The sequence below is a fragment of the Leptodactylus fuscus genome, chromosome 1 (genome assembly GCF_031893055.1).
Source record: "Leptodactylus fuscus isolate aLepFus1 chromosome 1, aLepFus1.hap2, whole genome shotgun sequence".
In the NCBI taxonomy this organism is placed as follows: domain Eukaryota; kingdom Metazoa; phylum Chordata; class Amphibia; order Anura; family Leptodactylidae; genus Leptodactylus; species Leptodactylus fuscus.
In genome coordinates, this window is record NC_134265.1 from 229,378,149 (window position 1) to 229,404,330 (window position 26,182).

The 26,182-nt window shown below is 42.3% G+C and overlaps 1 protein-coding gene across 5 annotated transcripts; it reads right to left on the reverse strand.

Annotated features, from left to right (window-relative positions):
• Positions 1-8,380: 8,380 nt before the first annotated feature.
• Positions 8,381-24,793, reverse strand: LOC142216290 (heterogeneous nuclear ribonucleoprotein D0-like). Of its 5 annotated transcripts, XR_012717337.1 has the most exons (9): positions 24,552-24,791; positions 21,509-21,677; positions 17,091-17,252; positions 15,525-15,656; positions 11,824-11,926; positions 11,589-11,732; positions 9,854-9,951; positions 9,416-9,522; positions 8,381-8,711 (listed from the first exon to the last, which is right to left on the reverse strand). XR_012717337.1 is itself a non-coding variant. In XM_075284043.1 (8 exons), exons 1-7 carry the CDS (start codon positions 24,671-24,673, stop codon positions 9,900-9,902), a joined length of 876 nt encoding a protein of 291 aa, XP_075140144.1. In that variant the 5' UTR covers positions 24,674-24,793; the 3' UTR covers positions 8,381-8,711; positions 9,854-9,899. The 5 variants fall into 5 exon arrangements, 4 of the variants coding, with proteins under 4 accessions (XP_075140144.1, XP_075140152.1, XP_075140131.1 ...); XM_075284043.1 differs by lacking the exon at positions 9,416-9,522 and having other exon boundaries at positions 9,854-9,943; positions 24,552-24,793; XM_075284051.1 differs by having other exon boundaries at positions 8,381-9,522; positions 9,854-9,943; positions 24,552-24,793.
• Positions 24,794-26,182: the final 1,389 nt, after the last annotated feature.

Consider the following 26,182-nt stretch of genomic DNA (forward strand, 5'->3'; position numbering starts at 1 on the left):
TTTTATTCCCCCGGGTCTCCGATTATTATACTCTGGGGTATAATAATTGTTTATGGGTGTCCACAGTGGGACATAATACTGTGTGTAGGGGCCACTAAGGGACATAATACTGTGTGCAGGGGCCACTAAGGGACATAATACTGTGTGCAGGGGCGACTAAGGGACATAATACTGAGTGCAGCGGCCACTAAGGGACATAATACTGTGTGCAGGGGGCACTAAGGGACATAATACTGTGTGCAGGGGCGACTAAGGGGCATAATAATGTGTGCAGGGGCCACTAAGGGGCATAATAGTGTGTGCAGGGGCCACTAAGGGGCATAATAGTGTGTGCAGGGGCGACTAAGGGACATAATACTGTGTGCAGGGGCCACTAAGGTACATAATAGAGCGTGCAGGAATGCGGAGGAGGGGGTCGGTCGAGGTCTTCGGCATCGGTCGGGGGGGCCCATGTCAAAAGTTCGCCACGGGGCCCCGCCATTCCTAGTTACGCCACTGGTATTGGGTAGTTGATGAGCAGTATCTTGTTTCCTCCAGACATGAAACTTAGACTTGAAGCCTAAAAGTGCAGAGAGAAAAGTGCTGCAACCAATGCTATTCTCCTCACATTTTTCGCCCTTTGCAGGCGGAAGCCATTATAGTCTATGGGGTCCGCAGGTTTCCTAAAGTAACTGCTTTTTTATGTGGATTAGGTTTTCGCTTGGGGGGTCCGATTGGAGACCCCCCCCCCCCCCCCAAACGCAGGTGTGACCGTAGCCTAAAGTACACCAAGTAGTATTGGTTTGGTGGATTGGGATTCCAGAGGCATGCAAAAGCACTTACAGATGTCTCTATGTAGATAAATCTGTAAAGTCAGCCTCACCCCTCTTACACTTGCTGGCTCATTTGCTCACTTTAATTCTTTACTGGGAAATGGAAAAAGCAAAAAAAAATCTGGTTTTCTAGGCAGGTGGTCTTAAACATTGTTAATATGGAAAACTGAAAATCCATCAGGCGGTCTTTTTGAGAGGTTTCACTGAAGTATAAGTGTATAGTTTGGTCTTTAGAGATGTAGTAATCATGCACATTTTATTACTTGTACTTTTTGATACATTAAAGAATTTTTAATGGGAAATATCCTTTGTTTGTGTGTTTGTGTGTGTGTGTGTGTGGGGGGGGGTTGTCACGTCTGACCTTGTAGAATATTGCAATGTATTAGGACTGTCAGCCAGAACAATTATAGTCTTTTAGTCAGGACTTGGACAGTAGCATCAAAGTCAATAGGTTTACCCTTATTGAACTGTAGCAGCAAATTAAAACATAGTTTAAAGGGTTTCTCCTATCCCAGCCTTTCAGCCAGGCTGTATGCAGTGTCTGCTTCTCACTTCCTGTATATCTCCCCCCCTCCTCCCTCCTGCTGAAAGGGACAAACAACACTTCTGCGGGTCAGATAGTCTGCAGATTCTTGTACAGAACGACTTCCGTGTTATCTATGTGTATACATAGAGAGATAACAGACCAGGCTTTATCAGCAAAGTGCAATTATCTGAACAGATTGTCCTGCTGGCACAAGCACTGAGTAAGTTAAGTGACGTCACTCATACCTCCCAACTTTTGAAAAGTCGAAAGAGGGACAAAATATGCGGCTCACGTGCGTGCCGCGGAAAACTTAGCTCTGCCCACTGTTATGTTGGCTCCGCCCATTCTCATTAATTTTCCATGTGCCCCCACACATTATAATCCTCCTATAGTCACCTGTAAATTATATTCCCCCTGTGATGAATCGGCCAATCATGATTCTCAGCTATATGTATAACAATCTATGTATTGTGTTGACTGACCCTCAACTGTATATCTTGGTATATGGTCTGTAATTGCCCTTTGCCTCAGATGGACTCCCTCTAGCTGATTAGCAGGATGTGAGAGATAGTGTCCACATGCCCAAGCCTAATTACTCCCTGGAAGTGGCTATGATCATTCCTGTGTTTCACCCTGGGCATGGCATTAGCATGTCTGTGCAAACTTCGTTAATCCTAGCAGGGGGCCATCTTCGCTCAGTGCACTCAGGGTTCTTCTAACACCTTGTAGTAGACTGCCTGACTCCACAAAAACTTCAATCAGTTATGGGATTTATGAAGTTATGAACACAGGAAAATATGATACAGTCATGACAATAACTTCCTCCTGTGCGCAGGACCAGGCCGCACGTTTCGAGCCCAAGCACTACCCGATCAGAGGCCTAGGAGGGGTTCCAGCACTGAACTCGTTAAAACAGGGGTGCCCAATACGTTGATCGCGATCTACTGGTAGATCGCAAAGGACGTATGGGTTGATCGCAGGATTCTGGGATCCCCAGTGTCTGCTTGTTCACAGTGCAGGCTGAGAGTCATCTCCGGACACTGGCAGGCTGGGCTGCCACAGCCGCAGCCTGCCAGTGTCCATAGATAACTCTCAGCCTGCGCTGTGAACAAACAGACACCGGGGATCCCTGGGCGGCCACAGAACGCCGCTGTCTTGCTCTCGTGATCCGCCCGGCCCCGCCCACATGCCTGACCCCGCCCACAGACACTCCCGGCCCGCCCACAACTCAGCGCACTGTCAGCTTTCCGGCAGTATATAGTACTGCCTGTGGGCAAAATGGTGAAAGGTCCTCTTTAATCTAGCTCTCACATATAGAGACCTGTTTTAATAAGTAATATTTTAATTATTTTCCTTGCTGATACAGTTCTGTTAGCCAGCAACTAATAGATGTACTGTTTGGCAGACTTGGGTGTCACTGTCAGGCATACTACAGATCACTGCATCTACAGCTTTAATAGCAACAGTCAGAGTTATCTCTGATCCCTGCTGTTGCAGCAGATTATCAGCTGTAACATACATGTTGGCATTGAGCCAGCAAGTGTTGCCAAAGCCTGCAATACCACAGAGTAGTTCATATATGGTGAATTGTGCAAACCCCTATGACAGCAGCATATATACCATGCACCATTTGGTTAGGAGCTTCTCTGCATTTTGAAGGTATAGAGGGCCTTCTTACATTTGTCGCTTGGCACAGATTTAAAAGGTATGTCAGAGTCAGAATTGTTTTTCCCACTTTCAAGATCTGAGTCTTCATCTCAAATAGATTTTCCCCCTACGCCCAGGAGCAGCACAGACTGGGGTACTCCTGCCCCGTGTGCAGTTAGGACAGGTGGAATATTTAATTAAACTAACCTTCGCCTATAAGAGGCCGAGAGACCCCCCACCCCCGTGTTTTTTCTGTCCTGTGTGTCTGGACAGGTGGAGGAAGCTGTGGCCACCTCTATAGTTTGGAAGAAGGTGTCTTAGATTCTTCTCCTTTTCCCTTTTTCTTTCTTTCTGAGTCCTGCAAGATGACCTTCCTCCTGGCAGTCACTTCTGCCAGGAGAGATGGTGAGCTTCAAGTTCTGGCTACCCTAACCTTATCTCTCTTTTTCTTTTTTTCCAGACGGGGTGCAGCTGAGATTCCTTTCCAGTTTTCTCCCTCTTTGTCCAGATGGATAAAGGAGGCATTACCTGTCTCCTTCCGTTTGGGGGATCTCTGTCCCAGAATGTGGGCGAGCCCTCTCCAACAGAACGGTTTCTGCCTCTTGGGCAGAGGGATGTTCAGTTTTGCAAGAACAGATTTGCGCTGTTGCCATCTGGCGTTTTCCCTGATAGGGTGCAACTAAGGTATGTTCAGGGCTTCTTACTTAAGGTCCCCTCGTTTTAGAATATAAATCAGGTCCTATCATTGCAAGTGTTTTTTCCTTCTCCCTCTACGGAAGAGGAGATTAGATTTAATTCCTTGGATCTGGTAAGAGCTCTACGGTTTTATCTTGACTGAAACTCTACTTTCAGAAAAGCAGAGAATCTACTTATCAACATCACTGGACTCAATACGGGAACTAGGCCTCCAAGACCTCCCTATCTAGGTGGATTAGGGAGGCAATCTCATGTTCCCTTCACAGTCAAGGCAATCCGGTTTTGGAATTTGTTTGTGCCCATTCAACCAGGGAAGTTTCAACATCCTGGGCCGAGAGACGGTCGCTCTTCTTAGACCAGATTTGTTCTGCGGCCACTTGGTCCTCTCATCTTACTTTTGCAAAGCATTATAGGCTGGACTGGCGCACTTCCGAAGCTGTAGCTTTTGGCCAGTCGGTCCTTTCATGCACTTGCCGGACGGACCCATCCTGAGTTTTTTTTACTCGCTAGCTCCCCAATCTTTGCTGCTGTTGGGCGTAGAGGGAATGGAAGATTATGAAGATATTCTGTTTTCCCTTAGCCCAAACAGCAGCACAGCAGTCCCTCCCTTGCTGTATTTCAGTCATGTTTGTATTCAGGTATCAGCATGTGTATTAAACTTACTTGTATATACGTTATAACTAACACAGGGGTGGGGGGAGGTCTCTCAGCCTCTTATAGGGGAAGGTTAGTTTAATTAAATATTCCACCTGTCCTAACTGCACACAGGGGGCAGGAATACCCCAATCTGTGCTGCTGTTCGGGCTAAGGAAAACAGATTATCTTCAGAACCTTCCATTCTAAACATTCAAGATGATGTACCAGGATCTCAAGCCATCCCTATGTTAACTTCAGAAGTACCGTATTTTTCGGACTATAAGGCGCAGTATCAATGATTGCCTGCTAAGGTATCTAGGTTCATATATAAGGCACATCGGCTTATAAGGCGCAGCGCATAAATGAAACAAAGCTCAGACCGTAAGTCAAACTTTATTCAACTCTTTCACAATAACTCTCAACTTGTTCAGTTGTATCTGTAAATCAATACATCCATGGAATTAATGGTGCTATATAAATAAATAAAATAATAATACATGTACTTGCGTGGGGCATCTTCATATTTCCTCCACCTACGCACCATAGATTCATTAATGTTGAATTCTCTCACAGCTACTCTATTTCCATGCTCTACTGCATGACTTATAGATTTAAGCTTAAAATCTGCATCATACGCATGTCTCTTAACAGGAGGCATTTTTGGGCTAGTGGGTATTAATGCTGAAACACAGATATTCCGCGGGGCTCCTGCGCACAGAGCTGTACATATCACCGCACTCAGTGAGACTCCTGACTACGGTGGCTGTAATGATCAATCCATTTGTGGGTGACAAATACTGTAAAAACCCAAGTGAAGAATTAATTCATATATAAGGCGCACCGGATTATAAAGTGCACTTTCGATTTCTGAGAAAACATAGGATTTTATGTGCGCCTTATAGTCCGAAAAATACGGTACTAGTGCATCTCAAATTAGAATCATCAAAAATGTATGGGCTGTTGCTCAGTGGTCAAAGATGTTTTCAGATGAAAATAAACTTTGCATTTCATTTGGAAGGTCCCCGAGTCTGGAGGAAGAGTGGAGAGGCTTTTGTACACAATCCAAGCTGCTTGAGATCTAGTGTGAAGTTTCCACAATCAGTGATGGTTTGGGGAGCCATGTCATCTGCTGGTGTAGGTCCACTGTGTTTTATCAAGACCAAAGTCAGCGCAGCCATCTACCGGGAAATTCTAGAGCACTTCATGCTTCCTTCTGCCCACAAGCTTTTTGGAGATGGAATTTTCATTTTCCCACAGGACTTGGCACCTGTCCACACTGCCAAAAGTACCAATACATGGTTTAATAACCACAGTATGACTGTGCTTGATTGGCCAGCAAATTCCTCCAAAGAGGAAAGAGCAAAGAGCCTCCACCAAGTATTGAGGGCATTTACTGCACAGACTTTTCATGGCCAACATTTCTGTGTTAAACATTTTTTTTTTTTTTTTTTTTTACAGTCAGTCTTATATCTAATATTCTAATTATCTGAGAATGACTTTTCTGTTTTCCTTGGCTGTAAGCCGTAATCAACATCAACAGAAAGAAACACTTGTTTGTAATATAATATACAGTGGGGCAAAAAAGTATTTAGTCAGTCACCAATAGTGCAAGTTCCACCACTTAAAAAGATGAGAGGCGTCTGTAATTTACATCATAGGTAGACCTCAACTATGAGAGACAAAATGAGAAAACAAATCCAGAAAATCACATTGTCTGATTTTGTAAGAATTTTTTTTCAAATTATGGTGGAAAAGAAGTATTTGGTCACCTACAAGCAATCAAGATTTCTGGCTCTCACAGACCTGTAACTTCTTCTGTAAGAGTCTCCTCTTTCCTCCACTCATTAACTGTAGTAATGGCACCTGTTTAAACTTATCAGTATAAAAAGACACCTGTGCACACCCTCAAACAGTCAGACTCCAAACTCCACTATGGTGAAGACAAAAGAGCTGTCAAAGGACACCAGAAACAAAATTGTAGCCCTGCACCAGGCTGGGAAGACTGAATCTGCAATAGGCAACCAGCTTGGATTGAAGAAATCAACTGTGGGAGCAATAATTAGAAAATGGAAGACATACAAGACCACTGATAATCTTCCTCGATCTGGGGCTCCACACAAAATCTCACCCCGTGGGGTCAAAATGATCACAAGAACGGTGAGCAAAAATCCCAGAACCACGCGGGGGGACCTAGTGAATGAACTGCAGAGAGCTGGGACCAATGTAACAAAGCCTACCATCAGTAACACACTACGCCGCCAGGGACTCAGATCCTGCAGTGCCAGACGTGTCCAGACTTTTCGTGTTTGGAGGAAAAAGAATACTGAGTTGCATCCATCAAACACCATACCTACTGTAAAGCATGGGGGTGGAAACATCATGCTTTGGGGCTGTTTCTCTGCAAAGGGGCCAGGACGACTGATCCGGGTACATGAAAGAATGAATGGGGCCATGTATCGTGAGATTTTGAGTGCAAACCTCCTTCCATCAGCAAGGGCATTGAAGATGAAACGTGGCTGGGTCTTTCAACATGACAATGATCCAAAGCACACCACCAGGGTAACGAAGGAGTGGCTTTGTAAGAAGCATTTCAAGGTCCTGGAGTGGCCTAGCCAGTCTCCAGATCTCAACCCTATAGAAAACCTTTGGAGGGAGTTGAAAGTCCGTGTTGCCAAGCGACAGCCCCAAAACATCACTGCTCTAGAGGAGATCTGCATGGTGGAATGGGCCAACATACCAACAACAGTGTGTGCCAACCTTGTGAAGACTTACAGAAAACGTTTGACCTCTGTCATTGCCAACAAAGGATATATAACAAAGTATTGAGATGAAATTTTGTTACTGACCAAATACTTATTTTCCACCATAATTTGCAAATAAATTCTTAGAAAATCTGACAATGTGATTTTCTGGATTTGTTTTCTCATTTTGTCTCTCATAGTTGAAGTCTACCTATGATGTAAATTACAGACACCTCTCATCTTTTTAAGTGGTGGAACTTGCACTATTGGTGACTGACTAAATACTTTTTTGCCCCACTGTATGGGTTTCACTTTTTCAATTGAATTACTTTAAAAAAAAAAAAAAAAAACTTTTGGATGATATTGAGCTGCACTAGTAAGTCTTGTTTGATGCATGTCTTGCAATCTTCATTTTTAAAGCAAAAGGAGCTGTGTCTTTAGATTCAGGATGTTCCAGCAGACAAACTATAGGCAAGTAACTACATGCATAGCACACACACGTGTGCATTAGGCTTACTACCTAATCTGAGTCCGATGCAACATGTGGTATGCTACACACCAGAGGCTCCAGCAAGGAAAACTGGGATCAAACCACAAAACAGGGAAGGTCACACAAATTTCAAGACCATAACGGGGCCACACGGTGGCTCAGTGGTAGCACTGCAGCCCTGGAGTCCTTGGCTCAAATCCTGCCAAGGGCAAAAAAAACCCAAAACATCTGCAAGGAGTTTGCATGTTCTCCCCGTGTTTGCATGGATTTCCATTCCATACGCCAAAGACATAATGATAGGGGAAAATGTACATTGTGAGCCCTATCTGGGGCTCACAATCTACATAAAAAAAAAAAAAAAAAATATTTCAAGACCATAAGACTAATGCAACCAGTTAATAGATTTGTTCTGTCAGTAATCCACAGAGCACTATTGCCTTTGGTCTTATGTAATCCAAGAATCTTCGGAGGGTGAAGTTCGGTCATCAACAGTAAAGTTCTGGAAACCCTTTTAATTTCCGTATTTAGCTGACCATAGACATGAGATGATATTTTTGGCAGATCCACTTAGTAGCATCCACTGCTAAGGTGACCATGACTGCTATTCTTTTCACCTCCTTCACATCCCTGTGTGTTTAGTATGTTGGATCATCACTAGGCTATGCATATTAATGTTTATTTAGTGTGAATTTCCTTTTAGAAATCTTTATTTTTCCCCAATGGGAGACACATCAGGGATCATCCACCAGTTCCCATAGACATTAGAAAACATCTTTCTGCCTTTACTTACACATGTAATGTTGCCATTTAATGTATAAGAGACCACACACACTTCTATAAAAAAAATTATAGGAAGATTTATTTTAAGGAAAACTGGGTAAAGCTACATCATGACGCAGGCATACAAGGATATTAAACACAAGTCTATCTTCCATGCTGGTGAAATAAAGTGAACACAATTTAACAAGCAAAGCCATACTAAAAGAAGAATGAAGTTCTAAAAATGAGGAAAAAAAGGCTATTTCCCTTTATAGGGCCTCAATAAAAATAAAATAAAAAAAAAAAAAAAACACAAAAAAAAGGGAGAAAAATAATTTGCACTGCTATATGCATGCAGAATGAGCCACCTCAAATCTTCAACCCAGAAAATACTGCTTGTCCACCTAAAGGAAAGCGAGAAAAAAAGAAAAGAAATAGTTACAATGGCATCCTTTCTAATAGTGTCACATAGCCAGGCATTCAAACCCCCTTTACCCATAAAGTAAAAATATCTTCTCAATCAATATAGACCAGAAAGCTAGGATGTCCAAGAGCTCTGAAATCCTTGTGTGCACCAAATTATTTTCAAAGGAAACCAACTCGGTTTTTGTATTTAACTAAAAAAAGGGAACGGAAAATATTCCTTCACAACACAGAACATGAGGCGCATTATGAGAGAGTACCGAACTGTTTTCTCATACAGCTATAAAATTCACATGCTCCCAGAAGTTTCTTAGCATTACAAGTCTTCGGTAGGTAAACCTGCTTTTGAAAAATTGATACACAACAGGAATTCAGCCCAGGAACTTACTGCAAATTACGGCTAAGTTTATCAAAGGGAAAAGCAAGCATTTACATAGATTAATACTATGGAGGAAAAAATAAATATGAAAATCCAGAGTTAAGCTGTATCCTTAGAAGAACAAATAGTTAAAATTATTCAGTAAAGTTCACCAATCTAATGATTACGGGGCCTGAAAAAAATGTAGTAAATTTACTGCAAAATACTGTATTTACATTCTTTAATATATAAGAATAAGTGAAAGCATAGCTTGGAGTATCCAGTTTAAATTATAATGCTGATACAGGATGTTGGAAGAGACCATACCAAACGGCAGCATTCGAGAGCGTGAGCATCTCGTACCCTGTCCGCATTGAGCGGGCCTGTGAGAATCGTGAAGTCAGCGCGACACAGGGCCTGCAATGAATTCCCCGCTGGCGGGTACAAACAAGGTATAATGTCAGAGTTAGTAGGCAATTCCTTATTTTGTACCCATTAGCAGTACGTTACCTGTTAACTTTACTGACTTGTTATAAATAGGGCAAAAAGAAAAAAAATATATGTGTGCGTATCTTCAAAGTCTCTACAATATGCTATAGTAAGCACTTCTGGGTGCTGTAAAATTTTAAGATAATTATGAGTTACATTATCTTAACAGTTAATATATATAATCTGTATATTTATATAGATATATAGCTTACCATTACTCTTAATAAAAAACAACAACAACAAGTTATCATGTGAAAGCAAAAAAACACAACATACCTGTTTGTGACACGTTGGAAAGGGAATAATTTAGTACGGTTTGTAACTATTTTGATGACCACCTCGTCTGGCTGTTTTCCCATAACCACTCTGCTGATCTAAAAAATGAAAAATATCTGTTTGATAGCAAAGACTAGAGAAGCAATGGTTCTGCAAGCGACAATGTATACATGCAAGGAAGCCTAGGATATAATGCCACATTAGTCTTATGTAAAATCTGAGGGTTACATATTAGGCCCAAATCATACATGCAAGCTGTGTGCACCCCTGTTAGTAGAATACAAAAGCATGCTTTGAAGCTAGAACACTTACAAATAAAAGCAAATCAAAATACTGAATTTCTAATTGTACTGATTGACAAAGGGGTAAAAAAAGATAATATTTTCCATATAGGTTTACAAACTCCATGATGGCCTTCAGCAATATCGAGTTGAACTACAACTAGGCCATATAAGAACAACTATGCAGTATGGCAAAGCATATTCATGTATCACACTAACTGCAAGATGATGACGTGAAACAGAGTGGCTAAAAAAATATATTATTTCATTCGTCTTCTATAGCAACACAGGACATCATAGTTACTTAAAGGGGTTGTCCACTTTCTGACCAATATTGAGAGACAAATGTTACGATTTGTATAATAAAAAGTTGTACAATTTTCCAATATACTTTCTGTATCAATTCCTCAGTTTTCTAGATCTCTGCTTGCTGTCAATCTGTTTACTGCCAGTGGATAAGACTTTGAGCATGGTCATGTGATGTACGGTCCATGGTCATGTGATGAGCACACAGGTGCCGCTCGTTATAGTCACAGCACAGTAATCAGACATCTGCCTGGTAATCAGCTGTGCACCTGTGTGTACATCACATGACCATGGACTGTAAATCACATGACTATCGTCAGACTTATCTCCTAGAAGTAACAGAATGAATGACAGCAAGCAGAGATCTAGAAAACTGTGAGGACTTGATACAGAGAGTATATTGGAAAATTGTATATCATTTTATTGTACAAACAATAACATTTGTTACTCAATATTGGTCTGAAAGTGGACAACCCCTTTAAGTAGAGTCCCCCTTCAAGCAATTCCTAGCTCACTTTTTAATGCTCTATTTTTTTCTCTGCATTATGTTGCAAACTCCTCATCAGCAAAGCATGGATTGTAGATACAACATAAATGCACGTCCCATCTCTGGGATTCTAGCTCATCAGATATATTATATCGCATATAGTTTAATACTCATTGGGAAATTACACAAAACTACCTAAGAGAACAAAACCAATCACAGCACAGCTTTCATCACTTCTAGTGCACTAGAAAAACTAAATCAGCACTGTGATAAAATGCTATGGGCAACAAGGACCATTTCATGTTCATCTTATCAGCTACCATTCTCATCATTCACTTATGTATGCTATGCATGCATCTCCTCTCCACAACAAATCCCCTTCTTTTGGGAAAGGGGACAAGGCTATAAAAGTTATACATTTCTAAAAGCATGCATAATACAATTCATTATTCTAATCTTTATTTACAATGGCAGCAGATCATAAAGCGCCATGACTCCACCATATCTGCCAAGTTACTGTTACTGTACAGAACAGTGACATTACAAGGCAACATTAATGTTCTTTGACAAAACACACAGCTTTGTTTTTTGCATTATGCATCTGCAAGCTTTTGATGGTGAAAACTGCATCTAAAGTCACATTAAAATGACTGATACTCACTATTGTAATCTCCATATCCATAGTAGTTATAACCAGAGTAGTCATAGTTGCCATAGCCGCCATAACCCTGGTTGTTATAGCCATAACTACTGTAGCTTGGATTCCAATAACTACTGTATCCTTGGCTCCAGCTTTGACTTGAGCCTATGGACATAAATCAGTGACACCAGAATAAGTTTAAAAGATAAATAAAATCCTGCAACATCTACTAATGATTGGTAAATGATCTATTAACCTCCTCCTCGTCCACGAGATCTTGTAGAGGATCCTCCGCCTCTTGTGCCCCACTGCTGCTGTTGCTGGTACTGTTCCTTAGAAAGTGCTACCTTAATTTCACACTATGGAAATGATTAATGCAAAAAAAAAAAAAAAAAAAGTATTACATGAATGAAAATAAAATCTTAATGTTTGTACTGGGGGCGCTGCTAAGTAAGACTAAATAGAAGACTAGAAGACACATGCAGTAGGATTAAGGGGGTTTTCCGGATGACCTGTCCTAGGGGAAGTCATCAATTAACACCCAGGCTGCTGCATTTGGGAGAACACTTTAGCCTCTTCAGTGCTTACAAAACCAGACATTTGTGCAATGGGGTTAGCGTTGCTGCACATTCCTTTCACTTGAATAGGACTGAGCTAAATATCACACCATGGACCAATGAACATGACGTCACATGGCTTGTGAAGCAAAAGTGGCACTGCTTCTAAACAGCTAATCTACAGGGGTCCTGGGTGACAGATCCCCCACAGATCTTTCATTGATGATCTATCCTAAAAATAGGCCAAAAATGTACAAGTCCCAAAAAAACCCTTTAAAGCGATTTGTTAACAAACCATTAATTATTTGCAACCACGAGCCAAAATGCATTTCCACCAAAAATGAAAACAAATAGCAAAAATAACTTAAAATCCAGGAATCTGAAAAGCTTGTGCTGGGCTGTCACGGGAGATACAGTATTTCCTAATGTCATATTGGGAACACACACTAAATGAAGCAAGTTATGCAAAAAATGACTGAACCGAACCTTTAAGTCTCATTTATTCTTCTGTAATTTTTCTGTTCACCAAAGATCGTGATGAATCCATCAGTAGTGCCGATGGATCCCACTGACAACCACTATGGCATACATTGTTTTGATGGAAAGCTCCATGCTGCACTATTATTCCTGTCAAATATGATAGAAGTGGGTAAAATATGCAAATCTATTCTCCAGGATGTAATTAGGAGAACAGTGCCTCTGTTTGCTGCCCTCTAAGGGCAGCCCCCTTAACATCATGCATGACTTGTTTAATGAGCCTAATAACATAATGCAGGGAATCTGTTCCTTTTGGAATAGAAATACTAGTTTGGCAATAATCCCCGCATTATGTTATTAGGCTCATTAAACGCATGATGTTAAGGCGGCTGCCCCTAGAGGGCAGCAAACAGAGGTACTGTTCCCCTAATTACATCCTGGAGAATAGATTTGCATATTTCACCCATAATCCCCAGCGAAGCAGAAATGGCTGTAAGTCTCCGTACGCCTGTGTAGGTGCACACTCTCCTTAATGAGTATGATTATCCCCTGACCCTGATTAAGAAGTGGTGAGTGTTCCCATCTCATGCATTTGGCACAACAAACACTCTTATCTACACCAGGTAGAAGCTTGTGTAGATTTGAGATATACCGTATTTTTCGGACTATAAGACGCACTTTTTTTCCTCCCAATATGGGAGGAAAATGTGTGTGCGGCTTATAGTCCGAATGCAGCGTGTGCAGCGTCTGTGTCAATCAAAAGGAGAGCAGCACGGTGCCTGCCTGCTCTGCCCCTCCTTCCCTGTCTGTGTCGCGTCTTTGCAGGAGCGAGATATGAGAGGCAGGGAAGTAGGGGCGGGCCAGACGGGTGAAGGAAGCGTGGTTTCAAGCTTGCCGAGAAAACCACGCCTCCTTCTCCCGTCTGGCCCGCCCCTCCTTCACTGCCTCTCAGATCTGGCTCTGGCAATGAAGCCACACAGACAGGGAAGGAGGGGCGGGCCAAACGGGAGGAGGAGGCGTGGTTTTCTCGGCAAGCTTGAAACCACGCCTCCTTCACCCGTCTGGCCCGCCCCTACTTCCCTGTCTGTGTGGCTTCATTGCCGGAGCAAGATGTGAGAGGCAGTGAAGGAGGGACGAGCCAGACAGGTGAAAGAGGCATGTTTTCAAGTTTGCTTAGAAAACCACACCTCCTTCACCCGTCTGGCCCGCCCCTTTTTCTCTTCTTGCATAGCTTTACTGCAGGGTGTCTCTTTCCATCCATGGATGAGATAGATTAGATATAGATAGATAGACAGAAAGACAGACAGACACAGACAGACAGACAGACAGACAGATAGATAGATAGATAGATAGGAGATATATGTTCAAATCACCCCCATATCCCTAGAATACATATAAAACAAAAACATTACTGTGAAACACATACACATTTGGTATCCCTGTGTCCGAAAGCCCCCGGTTCTATTTACATTGGTGAAATATTATATTATTAGGTTATTAAATATTTCACCAATTTTTTTTCCTTAAAATTTTTTTTTCCCTATTTTCCTCCTCTAAAACCTTAGTGCGTCTTATGGTCCGGTGCGTCTTATAGTCCGAAAAATACGGTAAAATTTAGTCCAGTTTCTGCCAAGTCACAGGAAGCCATGTCCCCTCCAGCTAAGCCCTGCCCCCAACAATGCCACTTTCAGAGTGTGGCATGCAGGGCACAAGTAAGCCAAAATTTGCAAGTTTTATCATACATTTTACTTATTTTTATTTAAGGCTCTATAAAGAAATTATGAAACCAAGAAATAGGTTATTACTTCTTCCACATCTCAACTGAAGTGAATTCAACTGATTGGAAGAAAAGTCATAGCTGCCTTGTGATAGCGCTGAGATACATAATACTACAGAATTTGTCACTGATTTTGAAGCGGATTCTGCCCCAAAATCATTGTCAATCCTGTCCCAAATCTACCTCCTGTTTTCAATGGTAGAGACAACGAAAGACAAGCAATGTGCTCGATCTTGCCACAGAACTAAGGAAGTCAGTTGTTCAACCCTATCTAGAAAATGAAGAGGAAACTGAGATGTAAGTTCACCTCAATTCCTATTCATTTTGTGATGTCTTAATGGGCTAAGGTGGCAATGATGATCGATTAAAAATGTTAAATCTTTTAGAGCTCTCTCTAACCTAAAACACCTAAGGCTAGATTCACACCTGCGCCTGCACTCCACCTGGGAATTCAGTTCCTCATTCTTCTTGAAAAATGTAGAGAGAAAAAGAGCTGCAAGCAGCGCTTTTCTTTCCGCATTTTTCACCCGTTTCAGGTGAAAACCTGACAGAAACCTGGCGGATACCATTGCAAGCCCAAACGCAGGTGTGAACCTAGCGTAACATGCAGTGTGTATGGAGTCATTTTCAAAAAACAGCTTGTAGGTGGTGGTGATGAGTGTGACACCCACTGAACAGATATTTTATTAGCTATACTAAGGATAGGTCATCAATATAATAAGGCTAGAAACCCCCTTTAAGCTACACTTTTGCATTGCACATGCAGTAGGTATTTCTGAAGTTATGGTGTGCTAAGAATCTGGGCTCCCTAGCTCAGTCATATCAGCACTACTACATGCAAACAAGGAAATAAGAGCTGGAAGTCTCTCAACTGTCGCTGTAATTTGGAATGCTCCATTGGGTGACTTTTGAGAATATTTGTTTACCCCAATTAATTAACACTTACAAAGCATTGTTTTTCACTACTAGGATTTATGAATACATTGCCATCTGAGTGTTGACAGCTGGTATGTCCCACATATACTCTCACTATCCAGTGAGTGCTGACAATACCCACACTACAGTGCAGTGTCAGGAGAGGTGACAGGGCCTCTAACATACTCGGATTTTGTTTGTAACAGTTTGTATTTGAAAAGAATGGCATACTTTACTCAAGCCAACATTATGGTATTTCTTTTCCATTATTTTTTTCACTGGTTCTTCTTCAGTAAACGTGATGAAACAGAAACCGCGACGCTTATTGGTCTTGTTGTCCATTGGAAGCTCAATTGCTTCAACCTAAAAGAAAAGTGAATACAATTAACAAACATCTATTACACCTTAAATCTGGCTCTCTCTTAAGCAATATTCTTCTATCTATAGGCAGTAAGTTATAGAATAAGAGGAGTTAAGCAGATTGATCTATCAGGGTGTCAGCAGAACTGGTCACTTGTCAAACTGAAATCTCTATGCTTTCTATGTTGGGAAGACGAGGAAGCGGTCTCATGAGTGATTGACTGTCCTCTATCACCATATATATAAGGATGACTGCCAGTCCCTGACCGGACTGCCTCCATGATTTCTCAACATTGAAAAAAGCAGAATTTTCAATAGATAAATTATAGGTGATACTAAATTATTTCCCACAATCCTATCAATCTGTTTAGCTCCTTCCATGCTATAACATGCTGCCTACCAAATGGACAACATTTTACATCCGAGAGGTTCTCTATAAGGTTGAATTCACACAGGGTTGTTTGGACCGGATTTTGAAAAGGAATCCGCCTCAGACTCCGGATCAAAAAAACCACCTCCCATTGACTTTAAAGAGAGCCGTTCACTTCTTTCTTTCTGTCCTTTCTTGCCGCAGATTCCGTGGCTGAATTAGCTGTGGGCGTCTGCGGCGCGACTCCCTTCTGACTAGGCCCATTCATTTGGGCCTAATCCGGAGTGGAATGCCGCGAAAGTTGCGGCTAGCCGCGGGAGGCGTTTTTTTGGACCAGATTCTGAGGCACTGAGTAAATAGCGATCGGGAAGGCAGAGATTGTAATAAACCATCGAACCATCCCAGCCTTCTCTACATGAGCTCCCCAGTTCTGCAGCTGCACGATTTTGTACAGCTGCTTAACACTACAAGGACGTATGGGCACATCCTTGCAGAGCAAAGAGCGGACCATGGACGCATATAGTTTTGAGGCAGTCTGGAACTGGTTAAAGAGGGTCTCTGTTCAAGTGACAGCTTCATTTTATGATAAATGTTAGAATTTTATTGTGATCTGGAGAAAAATACATACAAGGGCTCGTTCACATCTGCGCCCGGTCTCCGTTCATACAGGTTTTCATTTCCTGCCCAAAACTGGGCAGGAAACGGAAACCTGCAGGCAATTTTCAAACCCATGAATGGGTTTGAAAATTGTCGGGCTGTGAGTACCGGTGAGAGTTTTGAGCTCTCCGCGGCTAAACATTTTTTTTTTTTTAACCGGACACAAAGTCGGACATGCAGGACTTTGTGTTCGGTTTTAAAAAAAAAAAAAACAGTTTCGCAGCGGAGAGCTCAAAACGCTCACAGCCGGACTCGGTTTCCATCTTTTGCATGCAGAAGACGAAAACCTGATAACGGAGTCCAGACGCTGGTGTGAACCCGGCGTAAAGCAGATGATGACTTTTCCTGAAGCTAAGATATCTCGGTAGAAACAAACATAAAAACACACAACAGAATAAAACAACAAATACCTCCCCAAATGTCCCAAAGTACTCCCTTATCTTTTCTTCTGGTGTGTCTGGGGATAAGCCACCCACAAATATTTTCTTCACTGGTTCTTTTGTCTTCATTGCTTTTGCCCTTTTTGGATCAATTACTTTGCCATTTAACTTGTGTTCTTTTTGCTCCATCACCTGCAATAACAAACATCTGCTGAGAACCACGTAACTAAATTTAACAAAAGCTGCACCTATGGGACATCAACTGTGGCACATGGGTCATATTTTATCATCATATCATATTTTCTTCCCCGTTAAAAGCTAGTACAGTATAAGCACAAGTCTGTTCTTCAATTTAGTCACCGATAACCACTGTCTACACATGCAAATACACAGTAGGCTACCAACAGTGGGTGAGGCTTGGAGACAGGGCTCCTCCATAAACACAGTGGACACATACTGTATTCTTTATCAACCTATATTAGCCACAGAACTAAATATTTTTGTGTTGCATGGGTTAATACAGTGGACCTGTTGCTATACCATGTTGCCTTGAAAATAGTTTTCCAGATTAAAAATGTTTATGATGATATATGCAAAGGATAGGGGTTCAGTACTCAGCACCCACATTGATTATTTTTCAGAGTAGCTGATACACATAGAACAGAGCATGAAGCTGACAGCTCTGTTCTCTGTGTAGAGACCAGCGCAGGTATTGCAGATCAGTTACCATTCACTTTAGTGAGACGTAAGCTGCACAGAACAGAGCAGTTTACATCCTGTGCCATTCTCTGTGCATCTGCTGCTAAGAACAGCTGACCGATGGGGGTGCTGGGTGTCAGACTCCTACCAATCTGCCCTATTGAATGTCCTCCTTCTTTCTTCTCTGTTCCTTAGCTGCTATGGACTCCTAGTATATCTTTCTCAGCATATGTGTGTCTACTTCTGTAATATATTACTGTGTATTATCCTGTATCTGTATTACTATGCTGCTGTAATATACTGACATTTACCCACTGTGGGACTATTAAAGGATTATCTTATCTTATTGATTACCTATTCTTAGCATAGATCAGTATTTTCAGAGGGGAGAACCCCGTTAAAGAATACAGAGTATCCACCTTAAATAAAGATTCTTTCTAGATTAAAAAGGTTTTCTCATGAAAAGACGACTGCGGGAACACTCTCCCACTCCAAATAAAAACGGAGCCCAGCCACACTAAATTTAAGATGGACTGGTGCTCAAAGAAGCTGACAGTGTGCTGAATTTAGAGCATAGTTAGATTTCTAGCAGTATATAATTGCACCAATGTCATCTTGGCCAATAACTGCTTGTAAATCTCAATTACCAGGGTAGGTAACATTACTATTACTTGGCCAATAACACTGCTTGTCTGTTTCTGTAAGAGTGGGTTCACAACTGCTCCCGGTCTCTGGTTTAAGGGTTTCAGTCTTTGGCCGACAGGAGAGGGAAACCCAGCAGTCAGTGTCCGCCCTTGAGCGTCTTCTGGTCTCTGCGATGAAACCAGGCTTTGTGTCCGACTTTGTGTCTGGTTTAAAAAAGATGCTCATGGGCGGATACTATGCCAATCCATTCAAATGAATGTGTTTGAAAACTGATTGCCGGTTTCCGTCTCTTGTCCAGCTTCTTGGGCAGAAGACAGAAACCTGAAAGCGGAGACCGGACACAGGTGTGAACACGCCCTAACTCTTATACAGGGGAATGGAAAGAGCATAGGACAGCTTAGCTACATGGTTTCCATAGATCCACAGTTATTCCCACCTTGCAAAAGATTTGCAGAGATGCAGGTTTAGCTTTACCTCATTTTAAGTCATATGATCTTAGATCCCAGTTTCTGATTAAGGAGCAGATTTGCCATTTTGAAGAAAAAGCCTGGCAGATCACAGTATAAGTGGTATTGTGATAATAATATACAGTAATGTGCAAAAGTTTTAAAGGGGCTCTATCAGCAAAATTATGCTGTAAGAGCCCCACATATGTGTGAATAGCCTTTAAGAAGGCTATTCAGGCAAAACACATTTGTAAATCATACCTCATCTTGCATGGTGGGCGGTCCTCCACGGTCCGACATCATCTTGCTGTCACGCCTTCCTCTTCTTTCTTCTTCCAGTGACGCCCTCCTGTCCTGGCTCTTCCCCGCCTTCATCTTCTGTTCTTCCGGCAGAGTGAGTTCAAATCCTGCACGTGCACCATTTTTGTTGTAGTACTAAGTACCCCTTAGAACTACAGGAGCGTACTGCGCGTGCTCGCGAACTTCTTAATTCCGGAAGAAAAGAAGATGAACGCGGGGAAGAGCGAGAACAGGAGGGCGTCGCTGGAAGAAGAAAGAAGAAGGCGTGACAGCAAGATGATGTCGGACTGTGGAGTACCGCCCACCGTGCACGATAGGTATGATTTATATATATGTTTTTATGGTTTTATTTTAAAGTGGGCGGGAGGTTTAAAATAACATTAGCGTTGCCCGAATAGCCTTTTTAAAGGCTATTCACGCATATGTGGGGCTCATACAGCATAATTTTGCTGATAGAACCCCTTTAAGTGTGGAAAAATGCGGCAAAGAATCCTTTCAAAAATAGTTTAGTTTATTTTTATTAACAAAATGAAACAAATGAACAAAAGAGAAATCTAAATCAATATTGGGTGTGACCACCCTTTGGAGGCAGAGTCCTTAATGTGATAAGACCCCACAGTTCCTTAATCTGGACATACTTTCGTCTTATGGCAGATGACAGCAACAGACTATTATAATTCCAGTGTGAAAGTACCCTTACTAAAATAGATATACTGTAAGACACAAAAAACATCACTTCAGTGATGTGAGTGAATGGAGTGGCATTGTGAATCCTAGAGTACTGTGACTACTATTAAAGAAAAAAAAAAAAGGGGGAAACTGTTTAGCTTAGTATCCCTGACAACCCCTTTAACCAGTTTTATCTCTAAATCTGTGTACGTTACAGATATGATATTTTCAAACCAAAATTCCTGGAATTAGAGATATTTAAAAGGGATGGTGTCCCTGAATGTGGCCTGCTCAGGATGAACTGTAATGCATTTGCGCAAGTTGTAGAGGGGTCAAAGGGTTATGCTGGTAAATGCTGGGGCCAATAAAGTCATGGTTAAATGGCTTTTTTTTGTTTTGTTTTTCTTAATTTTCTAATCCCCTGGCCTGTGGGACTTAGAGGTCTGGGGGTCATATTTGTATTTTCAGTGGAATATAGATATATACAGTGTGGTATATCTACATAAAAGGTACATGTAGAATAGCCTATTTAAAGGCTATGCAAGGATGTGCTTAGCTAAAAATGACTTTTCCCAATGATTGAGCCCCTATAAGTAATGTACAGAAGGTTAGCCACTAGTGATTATGCCATGCCTAACCTACTGCAAACTCACCCCTTGAGTCCCTGGCCTTACATGAATTTCACAAAACATCACACTAGGGTTTACTAGTAAAAGGACAATTTTACATTTCCTGAGTGGAAATTTTAAAATTGTGCAATATGCAAAAAAATACAAAACAAAAGAAAAAAAAAAGTCACATCATTTGAAACATCTTTCTTATGTCATTTTCCTTAACTACTAATGAAGGCTCATTTTTGAGGATCAAGAAGTCAACTGTTAGCAGTCATGCGAATGATCAACTCAAAACCCTTACCTAAGTCTTTCTTAGGACTGCTGCATCGTCTGCATGAAACATCAGCAATACAAGCCAGTCCCTTCATGAACTGATACAGGGTGAGAACAAAGAGTTACCATTAAAGGGTTTTCTCATAGGTTGATACTGATGACCTACCTTTAAGGCTTGGTTCACATATGCTGATGTGTTCCGTCTGTAAGAGTTCGCATGAGGACCCCTACGGACAGAACATAAGCGCACAGGCCCCATAGACTATAATGGGGTCTGTGTACTTGAACTGCACAGCGCTTGCAGTTACGCTTGGGTTTCATCCGTAGGGGTCCTCATGTGGACCCTTAAGGACGGAACACATCAACATGTGTGAACTGGGCATAAGAAAGATAATCAATATTAGACTGGGGGTGACCCGACACCCAGCATATCAGCTGTCTGAAACAGCAGCAGAGTTCTGGCAATACCAAGCACAGCCACTATCCAATGTACGGCACTGTACTTGTTATTCAACGATGAGGTTGCAGCCTCTTCAAACAGCTGACAGGCGAGGGTTCTGAGTGCCAGACCTTGAACAATTTAAAAAAATAAATAAATAAATAAATAATAATAAAAAAAGTACTAAAAAAACCCTTTTAATTGTCCTTCTTGCCAACTCCATCAAGACATGGCACCAAATGTAATCAATGACCATGCATTTATTAGTAAGGGGAAGCACCTGGTACACCCAGTCACCACAGAAAGTGTTTACTACCCAGTGGATCATAGCATGAATGCACTACAATTCTCATTGAAGTATACCTTATCAACACCTTCAGATTCCTTAAATAATACAAAGCCAAAGCCTCTTGACCGACCAGTGATTGGATCCAATTTCAAGGTACAGTCTACAACTTCTCCAAATTTTGAAAAGTAATCCTTCAGATCTTTTTTTGTAGTGTCCCAGCTAAGCCCTCCAATAAACATCTTCCTGCACAAAAGAAACAAAAGATATCTTTAAAATAATACAAACCCCCCCAAAAACACGTGACAAAACACTGATCAAGATTCATAAGGGGTTTCACTCCATCAATGACCCGCTTGCTGAGGGTTCTACTGCTGGGACCCACAGAATTCAGGAGAGCTGGAGTCTGCAAGTGCTCCATGTGAAAAGAGTGGTAAGTGCACACACTTAGCCACCACTCCATGCACATATATGGGCCTGCCATAGATTATAGCCTTGTAAGAGTTTTCGTATTCAAATGCATTAAAAACATACTAGTTAAAAAAAAATAATAATTGTATTTTGTATTATACTATACACTATATACTCACCTGTCCATTTGTCTGAAAAACCGCCACCCATTCATTTCAATGGGAGTCACTAGTAGTTTTTTTCCGCTAGTGTTTTTTTTTTTTTTACCTAGTGGGATAACAAAAAAAAAAAAAAGCTACATCACCTATCTTCAGGCAGATTCTGCCTGGAAAAACCCATTGTCCAAGTCAATGGGAGGTGGAAAATACACAATGCTTAGATTGTTCCTCCCCCTCTGCGGAAAAGCTCTCTTCTAAGGCTAGGGGAGAGATCCGCTCCACTTTTCCATCCCTCAATGTTGCTGATGCCTGGTGTGATTTCAAAGGGAATCGGAGAGGGTATATGTATTTTCCCCTGCACATCATCATTACACTACGATAGATAGATAGATAGATAGATAGATAGATAGATAGATAGATAGATAGATATAGTATCTCAACGTCCCCTGATCTGGTTTATGCCCACCAGGATCCCTGTGCTTGGTCGGACCTCGACCTGGTAAGGATTGATGTTAGGGTAAGTTCACATGGACACTCCCTCCTCCGGACTAGGCCCATTCATTGGGTTTAATCCGGAGCGGAGTGCGCAGCTGGATATTGGTGCACTGCATCAGCTTTCAGTCGCAGCTACCCGGTTTTTGGATAAGAACCTGAGGTGGCCTCCGCCTCAAGTTCCGATCCCAAAAACCTGTGTGAACTTACCCTTACTCTCCAAACACTCTTCCACTCCATGTTCAAGCTGGTGTTTGAACATCCCTACTGACTGATCCTGGCATTCAGCAACTAGCAAGTTTTCATTTCTTCTCTGAGGAGAAGACTAGCAACCATACTCTGCATATAAAAAATAGAGGTGTGATCTGTCCATAATTGTTTTATAGACTCAGCCCCAGGAGTTTGTAGGACATATAGAGAGAAGTACTGATGACAATAGAGTGCTTTGTGACAAAAAGTTCCTATTTAGTGCCAGCACCAGGTCAAGATGCAGCAACAGGTAAAATCACGAGTGTATGCAGCCGCCAATATTTTCACCATTATATACGTGTAATTGTGCAGTCTTTGACAGCTACATTTTGCTGAGTTTTGGCCACAGGCAGATATTGCTATGGACTGTTACAACAAAAATGTAATTGTTTTTTCCCAGATCCAACCTTCTGATTTGTTTCAAACCTTGTACTACATTTAAAAAAAAAAAAAAAAAAAAAAAAAAAAAAAAAAAAAAGTTGCATTTCCTTACGCCACTCTCACCACTTCCCTTAAAGGGGCATGGCATGGACAGGACTAATGGCCCTGTCAAATTTACAATTTTTCTTTATTTGTGTAAGCAGTGCCTGAAACCTACGCCAGTTATGACGTGATGTAGATTTCAGAGCAGTCACATGGCCCTGCACAGAATGTACCTCATCATAAATCAGGCGCATCCTCCAGTGGGACAGAGATCATCAAGACTAGCAAACTAAAGACCAGTCTTGATGTTACAACCGCTGGGTCATGTGATCGGAGGTAGTGTTCTGCCCCCCAGGCTTGCTCCACCCTTGACCGCACAGGTAATTAAAATACCTATGTTATGGGGGGGGGGACTGGCCTTACTATATACAACCAGCCCCCATAGCACAGGTAAATCACTTGTGAGGTCAGGAAGCAACCTGGGGAGGCAAATCCATCCACATGACCTGGGGGTTGTAACAGCGCCAAAAACAATTCCGCTAGACCAGGTAAGTGAATAAATACTCCACAGACACCTTAGAAAACATTTACATTGACTTTCTTTAGCCATGGGGTAACAAAGTAAAACTGTTACAAGCAGTGTGTGTATATACAGCTATATTATATATGATATATATATATATATATATATATATATATACACACACACACCTTCAGTATCATTAACTCCATTTATTCCAAAACATTGTCTTTTTAGCAGAAATCCAGATGATTTGTGCTAGCTATATTGAATAGTAGTTGCCTACGTAATTCAACACAGGCATCCCACAAATAAATAGCATGCCACACTGACCTGAACATCACCAAGATAGTTATTGTAGCCATGAGCTATGGATACCAGGTTATTCCTGCACCTATGAACATGGTTATGACCACCTGTGTATCTTATAGTCTGGTAACCAGTTCACTACTGCAAGGACTGAGATACCTGCTACTCTGAGCCATGCCAGGGCAATGGGCACCATATACCCAAACAATTTACACTTTGTAAGGAGGATGACAGAGGCTGGGGTACTTGTTATTGCCATTGGTCTCTATACTGAGAAGCCCCCTGCTGACATGATCGCCAATTACATAAGAGTCTTCTAATACGTGACACTTGGCAGGGGCAGCATTGCTTCCAAGACGTAACTCTACCTATGTATATAGATACGTATATAGCTATACATTGTGATGTCTGTCAATATTTATACACACAAGAGGTTTCCGTCCTGAGCCTTACAAATAACGGGCGAGTCTAGCAGGGCGGGCACACGGATACCAATGACTATGCGATAATGGCCCATAGCCCTGGCACGTATGTACGGGAGGTGTACATAGCTCTCACCCCTCGTCTTCCTCGGCCTTACTAGCGTTGATTTTGATGCCCTCGCTAGGCCCGCTGCCTTCAGCCTCGCTGGCGGAGGCCTCCATCATGGTTTCGTCTTGCATCCCGTCTTCACCCAACATCTCCGGTTATAAACAATAGCAAGGAAAGTGCAGCCGCTAAGCCTAAGACGAATAATGGCGGATTCCTGGCCGTGCCACTCCTCCGCTGCTCATGGCACCGCCTCCCCAGCGCACACTAATGGCGGCGACACCACTTGAAATGGCCGCCGGCTACACCGGTCCACTTGGGTGTGTGGAATCGTCACACTGCGGCCACTCGCCACTATAGTAGGAAAGGAGTACACGTTACCATCGAGACGAGTATATACTGTCTAGGCTATGGCAAAATACATTCATCTCCTGCTTGTTATGGTGATGGCACTGCCAAATCTGAGACACCATCTTATTTCTATCACTATTGTGTGGGGTTTATTTATTAAAAATACTTATAATAAGTAGTATATTTGTATGTTGTAGATTTTTTAAGGGTATATTCACACATAGCATTTATCAGGTTTTTTTATTTATTTTTTTAACCACAAAACCACAGCACACAATTCTACAGTAGTTATGGTAAAAAACAAAGTGAGCTCTGACTGCTATGTGTATTGCCAGGATGAGCCACGTTTACAGTAGGGGCCCAAAGAATGGAGAGGCGGACCCAGTGGCGTAACTAGGAATGGCGGGACCCCGTGTGCACACACCCCCCCGACCGACACAGACGCCAAAGAAATCGACCGACCCCCTCCTACGCATTCCTGCGTGTTCTATTATGCCCCATAGTGGCCCCTGCACACAGTATTATATCCCTCAGTGGCTCCTGCACACAGTATTATCCCCCATAGTGGCCCCTGCACACAGTATTATATCCCTCAGTGGCTCCTGTACACAGTATTATCCCCCATAGTGGCCCCTGCACACAGTATTATCCCCCATAGTGGCCCCTGCACACAGTATTATCCCCCATAGTGTCCCCTGCACACAGTATTATCCCCCATAGTGGCCCCTGCACACAGTATTATATCCCTCAGTGGCTCCTGCACACAGTATTATCCCCCATAGTGGCCCCTGCACACAGTATAATCCCCCATAGTGGCCCCTGCACACAGTATTATATCCCTCAGTGGCTCCTGTACACAGTATTATCCCCCATAGTGGCTCCTGCACACAGTATTATCCCCCATAGTGGCTCCTGCACACAGTATTATATCCCTCAGTGGCTCCTGCACACAGTATTATCCCCCATAGTGGCCCCTGCACACAGTATTATCCCCCATAGTGGCCCCTGCACACAGTATTATCCCCCATAGTGGCCCCTGCACACAGTATTATGTCCCATAGTGGCCCCTGCACACAGTATAATCCCCCATAGTGGCCCCAGCACACAGTATAATCCCCCATAGTGGCCCCTGCACACAGTATTATCCCCCATAGTGGCCCCTGCACACAGTATTATATCCCTCAGTGGATCCTGCACACAGTATTATCCCCCATAGTGGCCCCTGCACACAGTATTATCCCCCATAGTGGCCCCTGCACACAGTATTATCCCCCATAGTGGCCCCTGCACACAGTATTATAGCCCATAGT

Bases quoted from the DNA above. Each gene is read 5' to 3' on its own strand.
- LOC142216290 (XM_075284030.1), bottom strand. From the start codon at position 24,673: ATGTTGGGTGAAGACGGGATGCAAGACGAAACCATGATGGAGGCCTCC. The intron at 15,657-17,090 runs GTATTTGTTGTT...CTTTTCTTTTAG, and splicing joins ACTTTGGGACATTTGGGGAG to GTTGAAGCAATTGAGCTTCC. The intron at 9,952-11,588 runs GTGAGTATCAGT...TTCATTTTTTAG, and splicing joins TGGATATGGAGATTACAATA to ATCAGCAGAGTGGTTATGGG.